The sequence below is a fragment of the Centrocercus urophasianus genome, unplaced genomic scaffold (genome assembly GCF_019232065.1).
Source record: "Centrocercus urophasianus isolate 14NV4802_14NV808 unplaced genomic scaffold, USGS_Curo_1.0 seq_10, whole genome shotgun sequence".
In the NCBI taxonomy this organism is placed as follows: domain Eukaryota; kingdom Metazoa; phylum Chordata; class Aves; order Galliformes; family Phasianidae; genus Centrocercus; species Centrocercus urophasianus.
The window spans coordinates 83,333,583-83,352,281 of NW_024884142.1; the positions used below are offsets into that span (position 1 = coordinate 83,333,583).

Below are 18,699 nucleotides of genomic sequence, written 5' to 3' on the forward strand. Positions count from 1 at the left end.
AAAAAAAAAAAAAAAAAAAAAAAAAAAAAAAAAAAAAAAAGCACCCAATCTCTTGTCTACACTTAAAGGCTTAAATAATTGACCCCACATGGAGGAAAAGAAGAAGAGACTGAATCACCAAATATCCACAAAGGTAAGATAAGTTTAGAGGGTGCATCCCAGTATCTGGGAAGAAGGACACGTTCTGTCTGAGGAGAACGATTCCTGCAGCTCTGTATACCAACCCTTCATCCTCTACAGCAGATTCATAATGTCCTATCTCTTCCTCGCCCCTCTGAGAGTGTGGCTTTGAGAATACACAAGACTCTGTATACACAATCTTACTTGCAACATATCCAAATGTAGCACACAGAGCCTGATGCTTCTTGCAGGCTTGTAAACTGCTACAAGTAACAACAATTTGAGCAGCTGGAAAAAAAAGTCTAGAACATGAAGGAGAGCATCCCATTCAACACAAGCCCATGCTTTTCCAGTATACTCTTATGTTTTAAATCTATTTAAAACGTTGCTGAATATTTTGTACCTTAAATTACATTTATTATCAAAACTCTAATACAGTATGAGCCACTTTCCAATAAAACCAACTGTAGATTATGTGCCATTCGAATTCACCTGCCTTCTGCTAGGTTCTAAATCCTTCCAGGCAGAAGGGGGAAAAGTTTAATTTAAGATTTTAATCTTTTTCATATATTATAGCATTTCTATAATGGATTTTGTGCTTCTGAAAACTAAAAGATTGACAGCTCAGGGTATTATAGATTTATTAATCATTGCTTAAATGGGTAGGGTGAATGCTGCTAAGCACTGCTGCAATACTTGCAATCCCAGCACTGAAGGCAAAATACCTTTTCTAGGTCACTTTATTTTTTATGTCAATTGATGTTGCTGTGACTGCTCTGTAAGGTGCAAACATCTTAATAATTAGGAAGAGGTGACATCAAACACTTCTGTGAGTTCACTGATAAAACACATATTGTTGCTAGTATGCAAACGTTTGAAGTGTCTAAAAAAACCTGACTTCACTATAACTGAAAATAGCGTAAAGAATCTGGAAGACACCTTGCTGGAAATGAACTACAGAAGACATTGTTTTTCATTTCTTCCTTTCTACCCTACCTCTGTTGAAGGCTAAGACAACCTAATGATGTTCAAGAGAAGAGGAACAAGAGGAAAAAGAAATTATGAGCCTTTGCTAACACATCATCCTGCAAGGTAATACATCCACGTAACACTAAGGTGCTGTAGCGAGTTAAATTTATTCTATCAGGGTCAAAGCTAGTGAAGGATCTCTGTATTGCACTCTCACACCTCTTGTTAAAGGAGTTCAACACAGTATACCTGCTGGACACCTGTACGTTTTAATTGCCAGCATAGATATCAAGACATCACCAACCCAAAAGGTTGGCAGGTTTCCCTGTTGATAACTCAGGTTGGTTGGAACATAAGGGAAAACTTATTTTCAGTATAATTGCTTTTTTCCCTCATACTACTTGTAGTCAGTAACAGTTTACAAGATCAAATTAACGCATGATTTTTGATTAGCTAATCCTCACAATACCCATGTCAAGTATATAGGTCAACAATATTAAAATAATATGTCTCCAGGAAACAGTAGATATAAGTACTGGTTATTTAAATCACGCAGTAAAACCAAATACACAGAATAAAAAAATCAGAACGATTGAACTGCTTGCCTGAATATAGTGTTATTCCATTCTTTCATTTTGCTACAAAATGGTTCATAGAAATATGTTTTTACCTGGCATGTCCCAAGCTAGAAATATAGAATAAGCATCAATTACTGTGACATTATATGGAACGTGAATTTTCTCTGGTGTTCCTACTGGTGTTTGTATAACATATTCATCACTAGTGTTGCTGCCGCCCCAAGTGCTGGCTTCCAGCTGGTAAACATATCTGCACAAACACAAAAAGATCAGTAGGCACTACAGTTAGAAGCTTTAAGCATGTCAGTAATAGAACATTCACATTTTCACTAGTTTAAAGTGAATAGACTACAATAACTGGATTAGTGAACATTATCACCTTAAAGATTTCTTAGATAATAATAGTTTTCACACTAAAATTTGCAGTAGTTTACATAAGAGAAATATCGATCCTCAAAAAAATGCCAAAACCTATCAGAATCTCAGAACTGCCTATTCAATATATCAGGAACTGATGCTTTTGTGCCAGTATGTTCAATATTCACAAAAACATTATAAACCACATTAACTGCTGACTGTCATAGAAAGCCTTTATTTTTTCCAAGCATATTCCTTAAGAAAATTTTACTCAGAGGGCATTGAGGCACTGGCACAGCTGCCCAGAGAAGCTGTGGTGCCCATCCCTGGAGGTGCCAAAGGCCAGGTTGGATGGGGCCCTGGGCAGCCCTGCTCATGACAGGAGGCTGGAGGCTTTAAGGTCCCTTCCCACCCAAGCCATTCTATGGTTCATTCTATAAAAAAAAAAAAAACCAAAACAACTGATAAAGGACTATCACCAACAAAAGAAAAACAAAACAAGGTTTGAATCACATTAACTTATTCTCAGAAAAAGAACAAAATAGTCATTTAATCAAGGCTTTCCAACATTTAGAAGCTTCCTACAAGTGTCCCTTACCATTTTTTTTTAATCAAAAAAGTAAAAAAGGAAGAGATTTTTTTTTTAATTAAAGGAATAACTTGCATTTTTCTACATTTAAAAAACACACATTTTCAACACCTTTCACACATTACCAAAATACTTTAGTATACCTTACCTACTATTAGGCTGCAGGTTAACATCTGTGAAATTCAGGTCTTTACTACCACCCAAGAATATCTGTTCTTCATCACGAAATAATCGATACTGAGTAATGAGTCCATTGGGCATCTTTGGTTCACTCCAGTAGATTTCTACTTCTGTTGAGCTGACTATGATATGATGAGGTTTTGGCCATACCCCTATTAACACCACAATGGCACTAATTTAACTTAATGATAGAAACATAAAGAAGTATTTCATTCTCCATTTCTACAGTTTGTGCTGTTGCTTTCAGCAAATGTAATAAATGCATTAAACATTGCCAGAAAGAGTGACAGAATTTAATACACATTCTTAATTAAACACTCATTAAATGTATCTAACTAGACAAAATACAGATTAATGGAGAACAAAGTCAAAGTCTCTGGCATTTCTGTGTCTAATTATCTCTGCACATTTATTTGTGGTTTTAAAAACATACATCTATTAAATCTAACCTTGGTAATTTCAAGATGAACGTGGAAAAATTGTCATAAAAACAAAGCATAAATGCAGTGCCAGGCAGTAAGTGTAAAGACAGTGATGAGATCCAAGAAGAAAGACAAATTCTCTTGTGTAAATTTATACATGATAGCTTGATGGATGATAATGGAGTTTTGCACCTTGTTAAACCATTAAAAATACAAGACCTAATGACTGTATCATTGCAGGTCTATAAGAATGTCTTTTTCCCCTTACCATGAGGAGCAGCTTGCAAAGTTTGACCTGAAAGTGGTTGACTGGAAGCACAGCCAGCAGATGTACATGCAGTAAGCAGGAAGGTGTAGTTAGTGTATGGCTGCAGACCTAGAAAGAACAGAGATTAGGCTAAATGCTGACATTAGGCATTTTAAGAACTGTGCACCTACATAGGAAATACCGCACCATAAGGTAAATTTAACTTCTAGTATTTTTGGCAAACATAAAATTTGAGTAATTCTTCTTTACATCCGAATAATACTGAAATAGTGAATTATTGCTAACTTAGAAATATATACTCTACAAATTTAAAAAAAAAAAACAAACAAAACAAAACAAAACAAAAAAACCTGACAAAACAATTCAGATTGAGTATGTTACTATGCTACAGTGGATCTATATATGTTCTTCATTTAGACATATCTCAGCTTCAAATCAATTTACTTAGATAGCACCTGCAGCACAGGAGCAACAGTCCAGACCTCGGCCCAAATGAACACCCTGATAATTTGCTTTTTGTTTTTTTTCCTTTTTGAAACTACACATAATAATTAAAATGTTATTGGAAGTTGCCCATTCTTGGCAAAGACATATTCTCCACCACTGGTGATGGCCATGGAAATTCAAAGGTTTCCAACAAGTAAGCACCTGATTTTTGCTAAATCTGCTGTAAAACAATCAGAAACAGGAATGATAACCAGGTTTCAAGACATTAATGTTATTTACTTACTAAGTTTTAGGAAACTACTTTTTTCAGCTCAGACCTCTTATACTGGGCATTCTTGAACGGGACTACAAGAGAATATACTGCTTTGATCCTATCACAGAAATTATCAAAAATCTTTGTGCCTTGTGTCAGTGACTTCAGTTTTTACATCAAACTGCCTGTAGGTTACCAAACTGAAAGAAGAAAAGTGGACTTGAGGGCAGCAACAGGAAGAACAAATTTCACAGCAAACCTGTGAAAGACTGTGATGTGTCTGCCTTTGTGCCAGCCAGCAAGCAACCTAAACAGAAATGAAAGCCCCAGAATCCTTGGACCATCTCTCCTTCAACACTCTCCTACCCTTCTTTTGCTGTCACTTTCTAACCCGCTGCCCCACAGGATACAAGAGATCTGCCCAAGCCTCTTCCCTGTCATGAGCCAGGCAGCAGTGCAGGTCAGCAGCAGGGCAGGCCAGCAGCAGCTGGGGAAGCCTCTGCCCTGGACACCTCCCTGGGGCTGAGCATGGCCAGGATGTGGCCCCAGCTCGGTGAGGCCAGACAGTGCTGTGCTGGTGATGGAGGCTGGCACATCTATGAGCTTGGCTAAGGGCACAAGGCCAGGCTAGAAAATGGGTCTGTGCCATTCCTGTGACTTCCCTCATCGTGCTCCACATCTGCATGAACCTTGGCTTGGTCCCTCCCTGATGTCTGCTGAGCCAAAAGGATATTTGCGTGCAGACTTCCAATTAGGCCCATCTACACCGAGATTCCCACGAGAAATAACCCTACTAAACACCACAAAAGCTGAAGCGACAATCTTCTATATAGAAGTCTTCCTTTTGTTATGATTATTCTGCCCTGGAGGAGAAACAGCTTGTACACAAAGTGAGGCAGCAACCCTACCCGCAAACGACTGTGCCACTGTCGTACAGGCCATTTCATAGTGCTTGTGTAAAAGAGGCTGAAGTAGGATTAGACAGGTCAATTCACACATATTATCTAGGTCAATTTGCAAGTACTTGGCTTTGTGATCATACCTGTGATGTAACTCGTGGGCCTAATTGTAATTACTTCAAGAACAATGCTTTTCTGTGAAAAGGAAAAAACGCCTGGGCAAGATCTTTGTTTACAAACAAATCCTTGCTTATAGCCAGTATGAAGACTTTTTAATTAAAATACATAGAAAAAAAATAAAGTAAGAATGACCGATTATGTAGAAAGGTAAAATAATGAACAGAAGCATGCAGGCTGCTTACAAATTGGACAGTATGTGAAAGAGAAAATAAAGAGATGACTCAGAGGGACAGCCTTGATTGTAACCTAATCATGAATTGGAAGAGAATAAAAATCATCTGAACACCGAGTATAAAAGTAAGATAGGAGGAAATGACACTTGCAGACTAGAGAGTGGCAAAGGCGTGGAGGAAAGCCAAGTATTTAACATTTCAGGATAGAAAAGATTACTGTGGCAACAAATTACTTGAATTCCCCTAAAGGGAGTCATGTTCACTTTTAAAAGAAACATGCATAATAAAGCAATACTCATTTACAGCTACACTTTAAAGAGAAAAATGTGCATTAAAAAAAGAGCACATGGTTTCACCAAATTTATTGGTGAAATTCTGATACCTGAAACCTCTAGTCATACATGGAGCAGTCATAGCAGATTTTTATCGAGGTTATTAAAGCTTTGAATTAAGTGCCTTCTCTTATGCTTCGGAAAGTTTTGTACAAAGCTATGTATGTGATTAATAATAAAAATAACAAGTAAGATAATCTTGAAACATAAAGAGTGTTTTGCTTTTCCAATTTCTCTATGTGATTATTCACAAGAGGATACTTCTCTTTCTTTCTTTCTTTTTAGTCTATTATTATTTTGTTGTTTTACTCTTAGAAGTCTATTTTCTTATTGCAGTATTTGTTGTTTGCCAAAGGAGTTACGAAACAGCTTTTTAAAGATTGCACTGTCTTATTAGCCAAATAATTCTTTCTGATGCTGTTTGTCTTCATTTGTGAGTATGGCTCAAGCAAGGTCAGTAATTAACTTCCAGGCTACCACTCTCTGGTCCCACTATAGGAATTTTACTCAGGAGGATGTCAGATTTCTGACCACAGCCTCACACAACCCCTCCATCCCCAAGAGCTTCTTTTAGATAAGTATTATTCATAATTCAGAGCTGTGTGGAGAGGGAGTTGACCAGTGACAGCATTATTGCATCTCTTCAATTTTCACTGCCATGAAATAGAGAATATATTTGAAACTATTCAGTCATGTATATTTTGTAATCTTGTATCTTCTCCTAACTTTAATGTCAACAATCCTGTCTGAATTTCACGTAAAGATGACTTTCTACACATGCTTGATAAAGCTTCATATTTGATATATGTTATTTAGTGCATTAAAAAGGGAGATATTTGAGATTTTACTACAGGCCCACTTGCTGCTGCTGGAGAGGTCACTCGTAGCTTTCTCTAACAATTCCTCTAATTATTTTTCTTCAGTCTTACCCTCTGCCTGCCCCCCAGAGCAGAGCCCATTTTTAAAGTAGTAGTAACGCAAAGTGAAACAATGCCATAACTGTCATCCAAATTGTTCTTTACAGGGTAGTGGAAGTGTTCAGTAATAAATGATATAAAAAGGTCTTTTATTGACAAGCTGCCATGTGCTGTTTGCATTAGAGAATATGAGAAGATGATGGCTGCTGCCCCTATGTCCCGGTGGCATTCAACTCAGTGAGATAGCAGAAAATGCTTCAGTTTGCTTAAAGCATTGATAACACCTCTAAATAATTAACTGAGGACTTCCTGTCTTCAATTACTTAATGCTTTTTTTAACATCTTGAGAGGATTATAAGCAATTTATGGATTTCACATGATGAGCACATTCACGGCTATTCCCACAAAGCATTTGTGGGATCATGTTTCCAAAGCTTTGATGTAATTAAAAATAAGCAGCAAGACAATGGTGCAGTGGCAAGGTGCTAGCCTTCTTGTCTGTTATTTGCAAGACCCAAGATTGAAAGTCTCAAGAAATACTAATGTTACAGCTTCATTAATGTTCAACTGTTGCTCAGGGAAAAGCAAATTTTTTTGGAGAAGAAAAAAGAGAAGAAAATCAAATTCTACATCCACAGGGAATAAGACAACAGTTAGCTCAAACATTTGAGATTATGGAGAGAAAAAAAAAAAAAAAAAAAAAAAGGATTCTTCTTGCTTATTCTTTGGATTTACATCTTTGGATTTACAGAGCAACAGTTATCCACAGTGTAGAATCAGTGCCATGAATTCCACATTAATATCCAAAGAACCTCCCACAGAAAACAACACAACTTTTGATTATGACAAAGAACAATCACTTGTTTTGCTGCTGGCTGAACATGGCAGCAGTGGATAATTGCTTAATGGAACAGGCACACAAAAAGAAAAAAGATCCTTGCTTCTCAAGGATTTCTTCTTCCTTGCAATAGGCAAGAAAAGCTGCATCATTTGCATTACAAATTTCAGTTCTGAAGATAATTTTGAAATTACATCTATTAATATCTTAATGAATAGTGGCATAATTGAAAGGCTTGAGGAAAGTAAGTTTAAGATATGTAAAATCATATAAAGCATTTCTAAACTGAGCACAAAATGCTGGATTTAAAAGTTACTGATAGGTGGCAGTTTTAATGTTATTATTTCCTTATGTCTTAAGGACAGGACATTAGCTTCTCAGAGAGATCTGCCTCCTTACCTGATACGGTGTGGTGCATTCTGCTTCCAGTGTCAGAGTATATAAGTCCTTTTCCCACTTGACTGATCTGGTACTCTCTGATGATACCATTTGGTTTCTTGGGTGCAATCCAGCTTAAATGCAGTGCTGTTGAGTTCAGAGCACTGATGTCTAGAGGCCGAACACTCTCTGGGACTCCTTGGACAGTGACTGCAACTACCTGAAGACATATGAATTAAAGAGCAATTTAATGTAATAGTACACTAGATACCATGATCAATGAGAATGTCACTTTCATTTTAAAATGTTGTTTGGCCTGGCATATCATTACCAAGAGCCTGGAGAACTAGTTAGTTTTTTCCTCCTTTTTTTACAATGAAATCTGACCTTGAATATATTACATAAGTCTATGTCTACAATTTACCACAACAGGTTCACCACATTTTAGTTGCAGTGTATAGCACAGGGTAAAACAACAAAAACTGTATTGCTTGAAAACTCTTGATAACTCTCTTCCATATGGTTCGTCAGTGTCTCTGCATTTTAACTGCCTGATTTCATTTATTTTCAGCACCAGTAAACATGGGGCTGAGCCTCAAAATATCCCGTACAATCTGAACTCTATCAAAGTTATTTGCAACTCCATGGTTTTGTAAGGAAACCTAAGATTCTGCAAGAATAACTTAGCACTTATTAGGTCTTTGTAAAAACACAAATCTCTCTCCCACAGAGGCATATTCAAATCACGCTCATTTAAGTCAGACCTTTCTCTCTCTGAGAACCACTTTTCTTTTTCTGTTATTACCACTATAAAGTGTTTATATAATGCTGTAAATATAAAATGTGCCCTCTGTCATATCTTGTCTTAGTGCAGTTGATTGAATCAGTCTCTACTTGCAGACTTCAGTGTTAGGAGCAGTAAACTCCTTAATTACAGACAACTGGACTAAGGAGAATTTATCAGCTTAGGCTAATGGCTGTAGCAACTATGTCTCCATAGCTTCCAGACCACAGCTGTGTGTGTAGGTAGAGGACTATCCTCGTACCTGCATCATTCTGTGTCAGTGCTTCCTTTCATCCTACTTTCGACTGAAAACTGAACAATGAGAAAAACATCTGAACATCAGAAAAAGCCCCAACTTTTCAGTCCCACAAATATTATAATTACAAAGCATAGTCCTTATTTGCTACTTCTACAGATCTTATGCTTGCACTCCTAGAAATTCATTTTCACAAAGGCAAGCTTATTATTTTGAAAAATGGTCACCTAAGGAGCTCTTCCAAACGTTGAGTGAGGCTGATACTTTGCAGAAGAGAAACTACAGCTGTTTAAATAGTGATGCTGGTGAAAGGCATCTGTGATTCTAAGTGACAAGAGAAGAAATGAAACATTGACAGGAGTAGGAAAGAGATTCTGTTTGCTTATAACAGAAGCAGAGGCAGGCTGTGCACAAGGTAAGTGTAAAACCTGAAGGTAAACACGGAAAGCTAGTGAAGGGTAGTGTAGTAGAAGCATCCCCAGAATAATGCTGTTGAAGAAGCTGATACACTAGCTGAAGCAGATAAAGTAATAAATACCAAGGAAGAGGAAGCTGTCAACATCTTAGGGAGAAGTGAAGATTTAACTTCAAGGCATAGACAATGTGCATTTTAATATTCCTTACTCTACTATGTGCAGCTTTCTCTTTAACAAACATCAGTTTGTACAGTGCAGTTTCACTGTTGCCGAGACTGAGCTACTGCTTTCTACTTCTGCTTGCTTATATCAACCTTAGGTTCCAAATAATCACCTGTCAGTGGCTGAATCCAAATAAGAATTATTAATGTTTTTCACCTACTCAGTAACCATCATGTCTTCAAATTACACCTTTCCAAAAGCATTTTTATGTTACCATAGTGGCTGATAAAAGTCTGGCACTAGTTCCGTGAAGACCAATTCACTAACCTTGCTGCTGTCTGCACAACCAGCAACAGTGCAAGCTCGTAGCTGGTAAGAATATTCGTGGTATGGCTGGATGCCACTTGTGTCTCTGAAGCTCATTTCGGTTCCTCTAAAACGCTCAATTCCATTTCGGAGAACAATATAGTGAATAATGAGACCTATCACAGAAAGAAAGTTTTCCCTTTTGTTAGCTCAGAAACACTGCATGATGGTATTCTACAGTAACCTCCTCTGCAAATAGAAAATATTAAATGAAATCTGCAGGCAGCCACTCTAACAGGCAATCATTCCACTTAAATGGTTAGTGTCAATAATCAGTTACTCTACTCAACATTTACATCAACATCTCAGTAGATCTCAGTGTTAATTAAGAGAGGTAGTCCAAGATTTCACTGTTTGAAAAACAAAACCAATTTTTCCTGAAAGAAGTATGAGCATCAAGCCACCTTCCCCCCTATTTTACAACATGATTCTATTTCCTTAGTATTATTACATCGTTCTCAAAAGAGGTTCCGGGCATTTCTTAGAGACATACTAAATTGTCTTCTTTTAAAACAAGCTAGAATCTACTCTTACTGGTGATGAAAATGATCTCAACCAAGAGCAAAAAGTATGTTTCAGTGTCAGTGATTAATTAAACAACATTTTGTGATTTTGGAACGCTATCAATGCAGTGATAGAATATATTCCTTTTTTTTTTTTTTTTTTTCTGAACACATGACAGTACCATTCGGTTGGAGCGGCTCTTCCCAGTTTAGAAGTATCATGTCTTCCCGATTATCCACTTTGGCCCATTTTGGTGGACTTACACCTTGTGGCACATCTTGCTTAGTGACAGCTCTGCTAATTTCACTGAAGCCTCTTCCATGGCTATTCCAAGCAGCCACCCTGTACTCATACGTGACAAAAGGTTCTAAGTTCAGATCTAGAAAAAGAAAATTACAGTTGGATTGTCTCAATCATTAATCAATACACAAAGTAAGTTTTGCTTCATTTTTCTGTGTCTTTGAAAGTACATGCTTAAAACAGATACAGAAGTTGTTCCTTGATGTAAGGCTATTGTCTGGTATAGATACACTTCTAGCAATAGTTGTGAAAGGAGCTTCAGACCTCATGTATTCACTGAACTTCTTACTACTCATTTCAATTCCCTGAAGATACTGTCTTGATTCACTGACCAGTTGTTAAAGAATGCTACTTCACTACAATTGCTTCACAGTCAATTAGAATACCTGACAGCATTCAGGACATCTTTTTATCCCAGGTGAATTAAACACACTAGCAAATCACCTATTCCATATGCCACTTTTCCTTACCTGTGAATGAATATTGGTTTGGGCTTCCTGTGTAGACAGTCTCCTCTTCAGCTGGACACACATCTTCCTTTATCTCCTTTCCTGTAGTGCTCTGTGAACTTTTTATCCATGCACAGATATTCTCTCTAGGATCAAAGTCACACTTTCCACAATGTGCTGTTTTCTCCATAGGTAAAGGACAAAGGGTATTAGCCTTGCATTCTTCCTTTACCTAAGGAATACACATATAATTTTAACATAGTTAGCCCATAATTTTAACATATTTAGCCCATCTTCCTTTCCTTAAATTATTTCATTGGTGTTTTTCTTCTTTACACAACATCCAAATTAGGCAACCACACAGAGAACAGTGGTATTTCTAGCACACAGAGACCCTTTCAGCCTCTGTTCTGTCTACTATTATTGGTCATTATGCTTTTATAATCCTTTCTAGAAGAAAACCAGAAAATTTTTTGGTAGGTTCTTTGCTAAATAAATAAATAAATACATAAAAAGAAAAAAAAAATCACAAATTTTAACAGCTGGAGCCCTAAATAACCGTTTGTTGTTGTTGTTGTTGCTCGTTTTTTTTTTTTTAATTATTTATTTATTTATTTATTTTTTTGAAAGCCTATAACAAAATGAAGATGTGATTTTACCTGATAACTTGAACATTATTCTACTGCAAAGGTCAGTATCCTTTGGCAAATCAGTAGCAAATTCCTAGCTTTTCTCCCAGCTTTCCAAGTACACAAAGGGGCTCTGTGCAATTTCTTGGCAGCTTTCAAGAACTGAGGACCCTATCCACAGGCTAGAGAACTTATGCCCTCTAACGTGTCAGTTCTAAACAACAGATCTGTAATAAGGGTACCTCAACGGCACCACAAGCAGATGTAAGATTTGACCCATAAGGAATAACTCACAGAAATAGAAATATGTACTAAACATTTACAAGTTTACAATGAAAATCACACAAGAATATTCTCACCAAACCATAAGCTGGAGAGCAAAAATTCTCATAAAATTTTGTTGCAGGAATTTGTAGCAATATTAGCTACAAATATTTCTGCACATTAGGCTACAAACTTTGAAAGAGGAAGCAAAAGATAATTGAATACAATGCTTCCTTCATTCAGCTATCAAAATCAGTTTGTTAGCTGATTATGAAGTTCAGTTAATCTAATTTCCATAACTTCACATTCTTACAAAAATCACACTGTGATAGATATCAATATAAGATGTATGATATAGATGGATTCGATTCACAGACAAAACACACTGTAGCTCCAGGACACATCTCAGAATATCAGTCATTTTAATACCAGTAAATCTGTGCATATCAGAAAGCCAGAAGTACTATCTCCTTTCTACTGTGTCTAAGTGAAACACGAATGCTCTCTACAGCTACCCGAAAGGAGTTGTAGTGAGGTGGAGGTTGGCCTCTTCTGCCATGTAACTAGTGATACGAATAGAGGGAATGGCCTCAAGTTGCACAAGGGGACAATTAGGTTGGGTGTTAGGAAATACTTCTCTGAGAAAGCAGTCGGGTGCTGGAACGGGTTGCCCAGGGAAGAGATGGAGTCACTGTCCCTGGAGGTGTTCAGAAAATGTTTAAAGGTACTGAGGGACATGGTCTAGTGGGAAATACAGGTGATAGGTGGATGGTTGGACTGAATGATCTTAGAGGCCTTTTCCAGTCTTGATGATTCTATGATTCTAAGTGACTCCTTTGTTAATACATTATACCAAAAACACATACCTAGTATATTATAAACTAAATTCATTAGCCTATTCCCAGCCATTTTTGCAATGCATAAACACATACAGTGCATTGAGGAATGGTAGCTGACTCATCGCAATACTTCGGATTTTGTCAGGGAAAAAATTATTCAGTCTGAAAATGAAGTTACGTGAAAAGGAGAACATGGAAGAAATGTCTGAGTATTGTGTTAGCAGATGGATGGATACAATACAGGAACACCTGTACATGGCTGTATTTGTTCTGTTTTTCTTTTTTTTTTCTTTTTTTTTTTTTAGTGATACATACAATATCTGACTTCCATACTATAGCATCCAAAAAATCCAAATCACAAAATCCTGCCCTCTTTCTCTCACCTTTCTTTATTACTCCCTAATGCGAATCCATACTTAAACATAAATTTATACATATTTTTAAACAGTTCCCATCCTTTGAAACATTTGTTTTCTTAAATAAACATTTAAATAACAATTGGCAGCATTTTTACAGCTTATGTATAAAACACAGAGATGTTATTACTTGAAAATTTCTGTTGAATTGAATGGGAGCTGCAGCTGAAATTTGGCCAAATTGTTTCATGCTGGCACCTATGTCACTGGCCACTCTTAAAAAAGGCAGAACTAGCTTTTATGTTGCTTAGTATACACTTACATCAAAATTAGGTTAAAAACAAAACAAAACAAAAAACCAAACAGCTGTTTGTACTGTACTGTACTGTAATTTGCTAGGCATCAAAGGCATGAAAAATATCCTAATCATTGCTAGAATTTACACAAGAACCTATACTAACAGTGCTCAAATTTATGCCAAAACTGCTGTTGGTTTTCTATGTGATCAAAGTTAAGCTCATCAAGGAAATATCAATTGCTTTATTTTTATATATATACTTAGAGAGAGAGAGAGAGGTTAGGGTAATCTATGACATACTGCCTATCCAAAGTGAAATGTAATAGGCTTTTTATGATTCAGAACTGGCCACTTCAATTTCAATTTCCACTCAAGGGACATAACCAGGAACAGTGGCCACAGGAAGGGAACTGGCTATCATGCCAGTCTTGTTAGTATGCCAGCTTTTAGCCACTGTGCTAATCTGAGGTGCTGGGCAACACTTCACAGAGGCAGCTAATCATTATTAATTCCTTTAGAATTCATTGCAATAACATCAATCACGGTGAACTCATTCGGTATTAATATGGATGTAATGTGAAAATGAATAATGCACACATGAGTTTTTATATTCCTATTTTAGAAAAATAGTTATGAACAGTGTATTTCTCTTTCCATCATCAAATCAGAGCTACCGAGAGATTTTCTATCAATTACCTTCATCATCATTCCAGCTGAAATCTTGTCAGAGCAAACATATTTCAAAGGATTATATCCAACTCCATTACAGCACTCTTCACTCTTTGGAATAAGTTCAGTCTCACAGCATTTTACTGGCACTTGGTCATTCTTCCTAACATGTGCTAGGGACTCACCACTGGAACCTGAACAGCATATGGTATCTGACACATTCACATATTCCTGCCCACAGCAGAACATCCCTGAAACCAACAAACAAAAAAATACACGTCTCAATATGATATGTAAATAAGTTTTAAAAGAGTTAAGAAAGGAAAAAACTAAGGCTGGAATCTAGCTTGGCATAAAATTTTCAGCAATGGGAATCGATTTAGCACAAGAGAGATTAAATTTGGAATGTGAGGCGACTGTAACAAGAGTTCTAACTTCTAGACCTACCTGAAAACAAGAATTCAAGGAATAAACAGGGATCACCTAAAGATAACTTGCACCATTCTTCAACTTTTGCAACAGCCTTTGCTATGAAATGCCATACCAAGGTGTGCACTGCAGTTCAAGGACACACTATTGATGAAAACTTCCTGTAAGATTCTCTACCTTCCAGTCAGGTTTCATTCATTCTCTTTTATAGGGGTAGTCTTCCAAACAGTGCATCCCAGCATTCCCAAATGCTTCACATCATATTGTGTGATCTAAAGTAAGCGTACATGCAATGTATGTGAAACCAAATGGGTAAAATACCCACAGGGAAGATTTAGCCATCTCATAATTTTACTTGAAGAAGTTTGTTCCTGAACATAATTTTTATTCTATTGTGTAACTGAAAACTTTAAAAAATTAATTCAAGTGGTTTTCATCTATTTTTAGTAATTCTATTTTGAAATGAAAAGTATAATTTTACATATATTCACAAATACAGTTTTGCAATGGTGAAATTCTGTATTTGAATCCCACAGCATTTAATGAAAGGGGTAAATTTTAACTCCAAAGCAAATGCCACAAATACCCCTTAGACACAAAATAACCCGCCCCTGAGCTGTGATATACTATTAGGCTTACAAAGTAATTTGTATTCGATGCAAATTCTGGAATACATAGATATTTAATACATGTACAGAAGTAGCCACTTTACTCTCTGCCATTTATTGTAGCAAATCTCTCTTAGGAAGTCATAGATAATCAAAATTACTCTTTAGATGTAATAGATGTGTAGATAATCTAAAGGATTCAGAGTAACGACACAAAATGCTGGTTACTTGCATGCTTCACCAATTTACAGAACTGGTTTCACAAAATCAAACTGTAATCAGCAGCATTGCAAGGGGTAAATACTTCCTACTGTACACACCCTTTTTTTCCAAATTGTCCTAGGATTCTAACAACTTTAAGTAGAGAATTAATGCAGAAAAAGACTCAGTTCAATACTAATGAGCAACTCAGATAGCCCCGAGGGACTTGTGACAGGAAAACTAAAATTTTGATAATGAACTGTCTTTCTATTGAAACAAACAAGGCTGTATTGCTTCAGTGTGAACCTCATCTTTGTTTGACTGAATTAAATTTTTCAGCCAAGATTTCACTCACATAACAAGAAGTGACTCCCTTTCTAGTTTCTTTGGTAAACCATTACTTCTTTAATTATTATCAGCCTTGTTCCAGTGTGATAAATTGCTAATTACTTAATACCCTAATCAGCGTTCATTCTTTGCACAGATAAACTGTGACAGCGCCATTAATTTAAATAGTAATTTCACTTAATGGCCAGAACGGCACACCAGATTTTTATGCAGCATTTTCTGAAGACTGCATCCATCACTGCAATATTCTGACATAAAGATGTCTGACGTGCACTAACTCACTTAGGGAGAGCAGATGTTGCAGAGCAGAGTTTGGTAATAATTCCCATAGTGCATCACTTCAGCATGAATGAGCTGCAAAGGCAGAGGTAGACAATCTTCTGAAACTGCATTGCATAGCCCCTGACCTTTGCTTAATTTATCACATGTAGCACTTGACTCCTGAACCTTGACACCTCAAATGTACAATTTTAAATATGCTCCTAGAAAAACAAACTAAGGCCATGAAATATTGATGGATTGATTTGCCTTCTAAAAATCACTTTATTCAATTGCTTAAGGGTCCAGAAATTCATATAAACCCGTGGCTAAAATCAGAAAAATACCAAAACACAAAATATTTGTTTGTAAATCAGCTGGAATACATGTGTCGTGCTTTATATATTTTTGTTTCACAGGAACATAATGCATTACAGTAAAAAGAAAATCCATGGGCTGGAAAGGACTCTTCATGCTAACAGTGATTTCTGTCAACAATTATTTCATGTTTGTCCTTAGCAACTGAAAAAATTCACAAACATAGCTGAGTGATGAATTACTAATTTAGTAAATCCGCAAAACCAATGCTTTCAAAAGGGAAAAATGAGTATTAGAAGGCTTAGCCTTTGGAGCCAGAGTAGAGGATCAACAAAATACAGAGCCAGTGTACATTGCAAACTATTCCAAAAATCCTTGGCTTACATGTGGGTATTGCAACTACAACAGATCAGAAACCACTATAGTACAATACATCATCTTTCATGAGTCTGGGATGTCAATATAGGAGCATTTCACTAGCTTTTTTTTTTATTATTAAAAAAAAAAGAAAAAAAAGAGAGAAAATCCAAGAGTGATTTTAGCTTCCATTATCCTTTATAGACAGAAATCTACAACTTTGGATAATCAGTAGCAGCAGGGCTCAGGATATGTGCATACGATGGCATCACTGCCAGCCTTTGCCAGTAGATGTCTCTATGATCCCCCCACTAAAAAGGCCAACAAGGGGCATAAAATAAGATACAAGTAAATGGAAATTAGAAAAAAAAAAAAAAAAGAAAAAAAGATTGATTTGAGATGGAAGAAACATCTCTTGTTGCATGACAGACTCTCCAAGAGAGGTATACAATGGCAAAAAAAAACCATCTACCATTCAAGCCCTTAAACCCACACTCAGTGCAAACATAGGCCTGTGATCTGAAGAAACACACTGCTTTAAGCAGAACTGATTAAGCAACAATAAGGCTGCACACAAGATTTTCACTTGTATTAACTGTGGTTTTCTCATGATTTTTTGAAGGAACTAAAAATTGCAAAAAAAAAAAAATGAAGTTTTTAAATTGTTCTTATATTTTTAACCACGCATCTATTGTAAGCTATGAAAAAGAGGTTGGTAAGCATGACAGTTTTTACATAAAGCCATCTTTGTTACCTCTTCCCCTTTCAGACAATGGGATCAGCTTTCCAATTACCATATCCTTACAAAATTCTACTTATCCATTTGCTAATGATAAGTAAATTATATTTTAGTGTGAGAACATCTTTTTTTTCCATCAGGATTATTATAAATAAGAGGGATAGGGAACATGTAGATTTTGTGCTTTTGCATCTTCATGATATATTTAGCAAGGCTGAATTACTCTGAGAAATTAAGCAAAAACCTATTGAAAATGATGTATACGATATGATAAGAAACCACAATCTATTCTATGCTTAATGTGAAATAATATGATCTCTTTTCAACTATGGTACTAATTCATCTTTCAAAAACGTATTTGTGTTCAGCTATATGCTGGCTCATAGCACAAAGTCCTCACAGCAAATCCATGAATGATGAAAAAGCTACTGTTTTCCTTTTTAATGGCCTAAAAAATGTCATCATGATCCATTCTCAAGAAAAATGGTGTAAATGATAGAGCGCCATAGGCTAAACACATTTTAAAAAGAGGAGTGTAAAGATTTTTTTAAATATATATATTTAAGGAAAAAAAAACCTCTTAAGAATACATATATACCAAAATGAAGAACATAACTTCCATCCCAAGATACCTGTATTACACTCCTACACAACTCATCTGCCCAGAGAGAGCAGTAAAAACATAAACGCTACCCCAGCAGTTCTGTTCCAACAGCATCTGTTAATTCACTCCATTTATAAAATACATATTGACAAAGACAACTGAACTGGGACCAGGGAGATTTGATTTGGTGTGAGAAAGTCAATTCAATGTGATTTTGTTAAAGGGCTCCTGCAGGCAAATAAAAGAGTTTAAGTAATAAAGTACATAAAGAGATGTTTTATGAGCCAGCCCCGTCTTGTGGCAGCCACACAATGCGCTGGTAAGCAAGAGGGCCTTGCTCCAAGCTGACGTTGTGAACCCTGTGTGGATGCTGTGGATTAGGCACAATTAGGGATCAAAGTAGGGAGAGCACCGTGGAATCAGTGAGGTTCACCGCATTCACTCCAAAATATGCCACTGGAGGGGAGCAAACATTGCCAAAGCTTTTAGTTCAGTCCTTCCTGACAGTCGCCACGGAACAGGAATACTTTGAAAATCACAGAGGCTAAGGATCCAGGGAACACAAAAGTAAATGAAAGAGTGAGCTCATTTTGGGGGAAAGGAGTTCAATCTTCTGATCTGGGATCTTAGCAATATACTAGAATC

At 36.5% G+C, this 18,699-nt stretch overlaps 1 protein-coding gene across 1 annotated transcript in view; it reads right to left on the reverse strand.

Annotated features, from left to right (window-relative positions):
* Positions 1 to 18,699, reverse strand: part of USH2A (usherin) — a 371,535-nt gene that overhangs the window by 65,845 nt on the left and 286,991 nt on the right. The window contains exons 50-57 of the mRNA XM_042813358.1: positions 14,220 to 14,443; positions 11,159 to 11,369; positions 10,570 to 10,767; positions 9,846 to 10,000; positions 7,922 to 8,120; positions 3,484 to 3,591; positions 2,762 to 2,945; positions 1,760 to 1,917 (exon numbers count right to left, since the gene is read on the reverse strand). Of these exons, the coding sequence (XP_042669292.1) occupies positions 1,760 to 1,917; positions 2,762 to 2,945; positions 3,484 to 3,591; positions 7,922 to 8,120; positions 9,846 to 10,000; positions 10,570 to 10,767; positions 11,159 to 11,369; positions 14,220 to 14,443 (1,437 nt within the window). The remainder of the gene's footprint in view (positions 1 to 1,759; positions 1,918 to 2,761; positions 2,946 to 3,483; positions 3,592 to 7,921; positions 8,121 to 9,845; positions 10,001 to 10,569; positions 10,768 to 11,158; positions 11,370 to 14,219; positions 14,444 to 18,699) is intronic.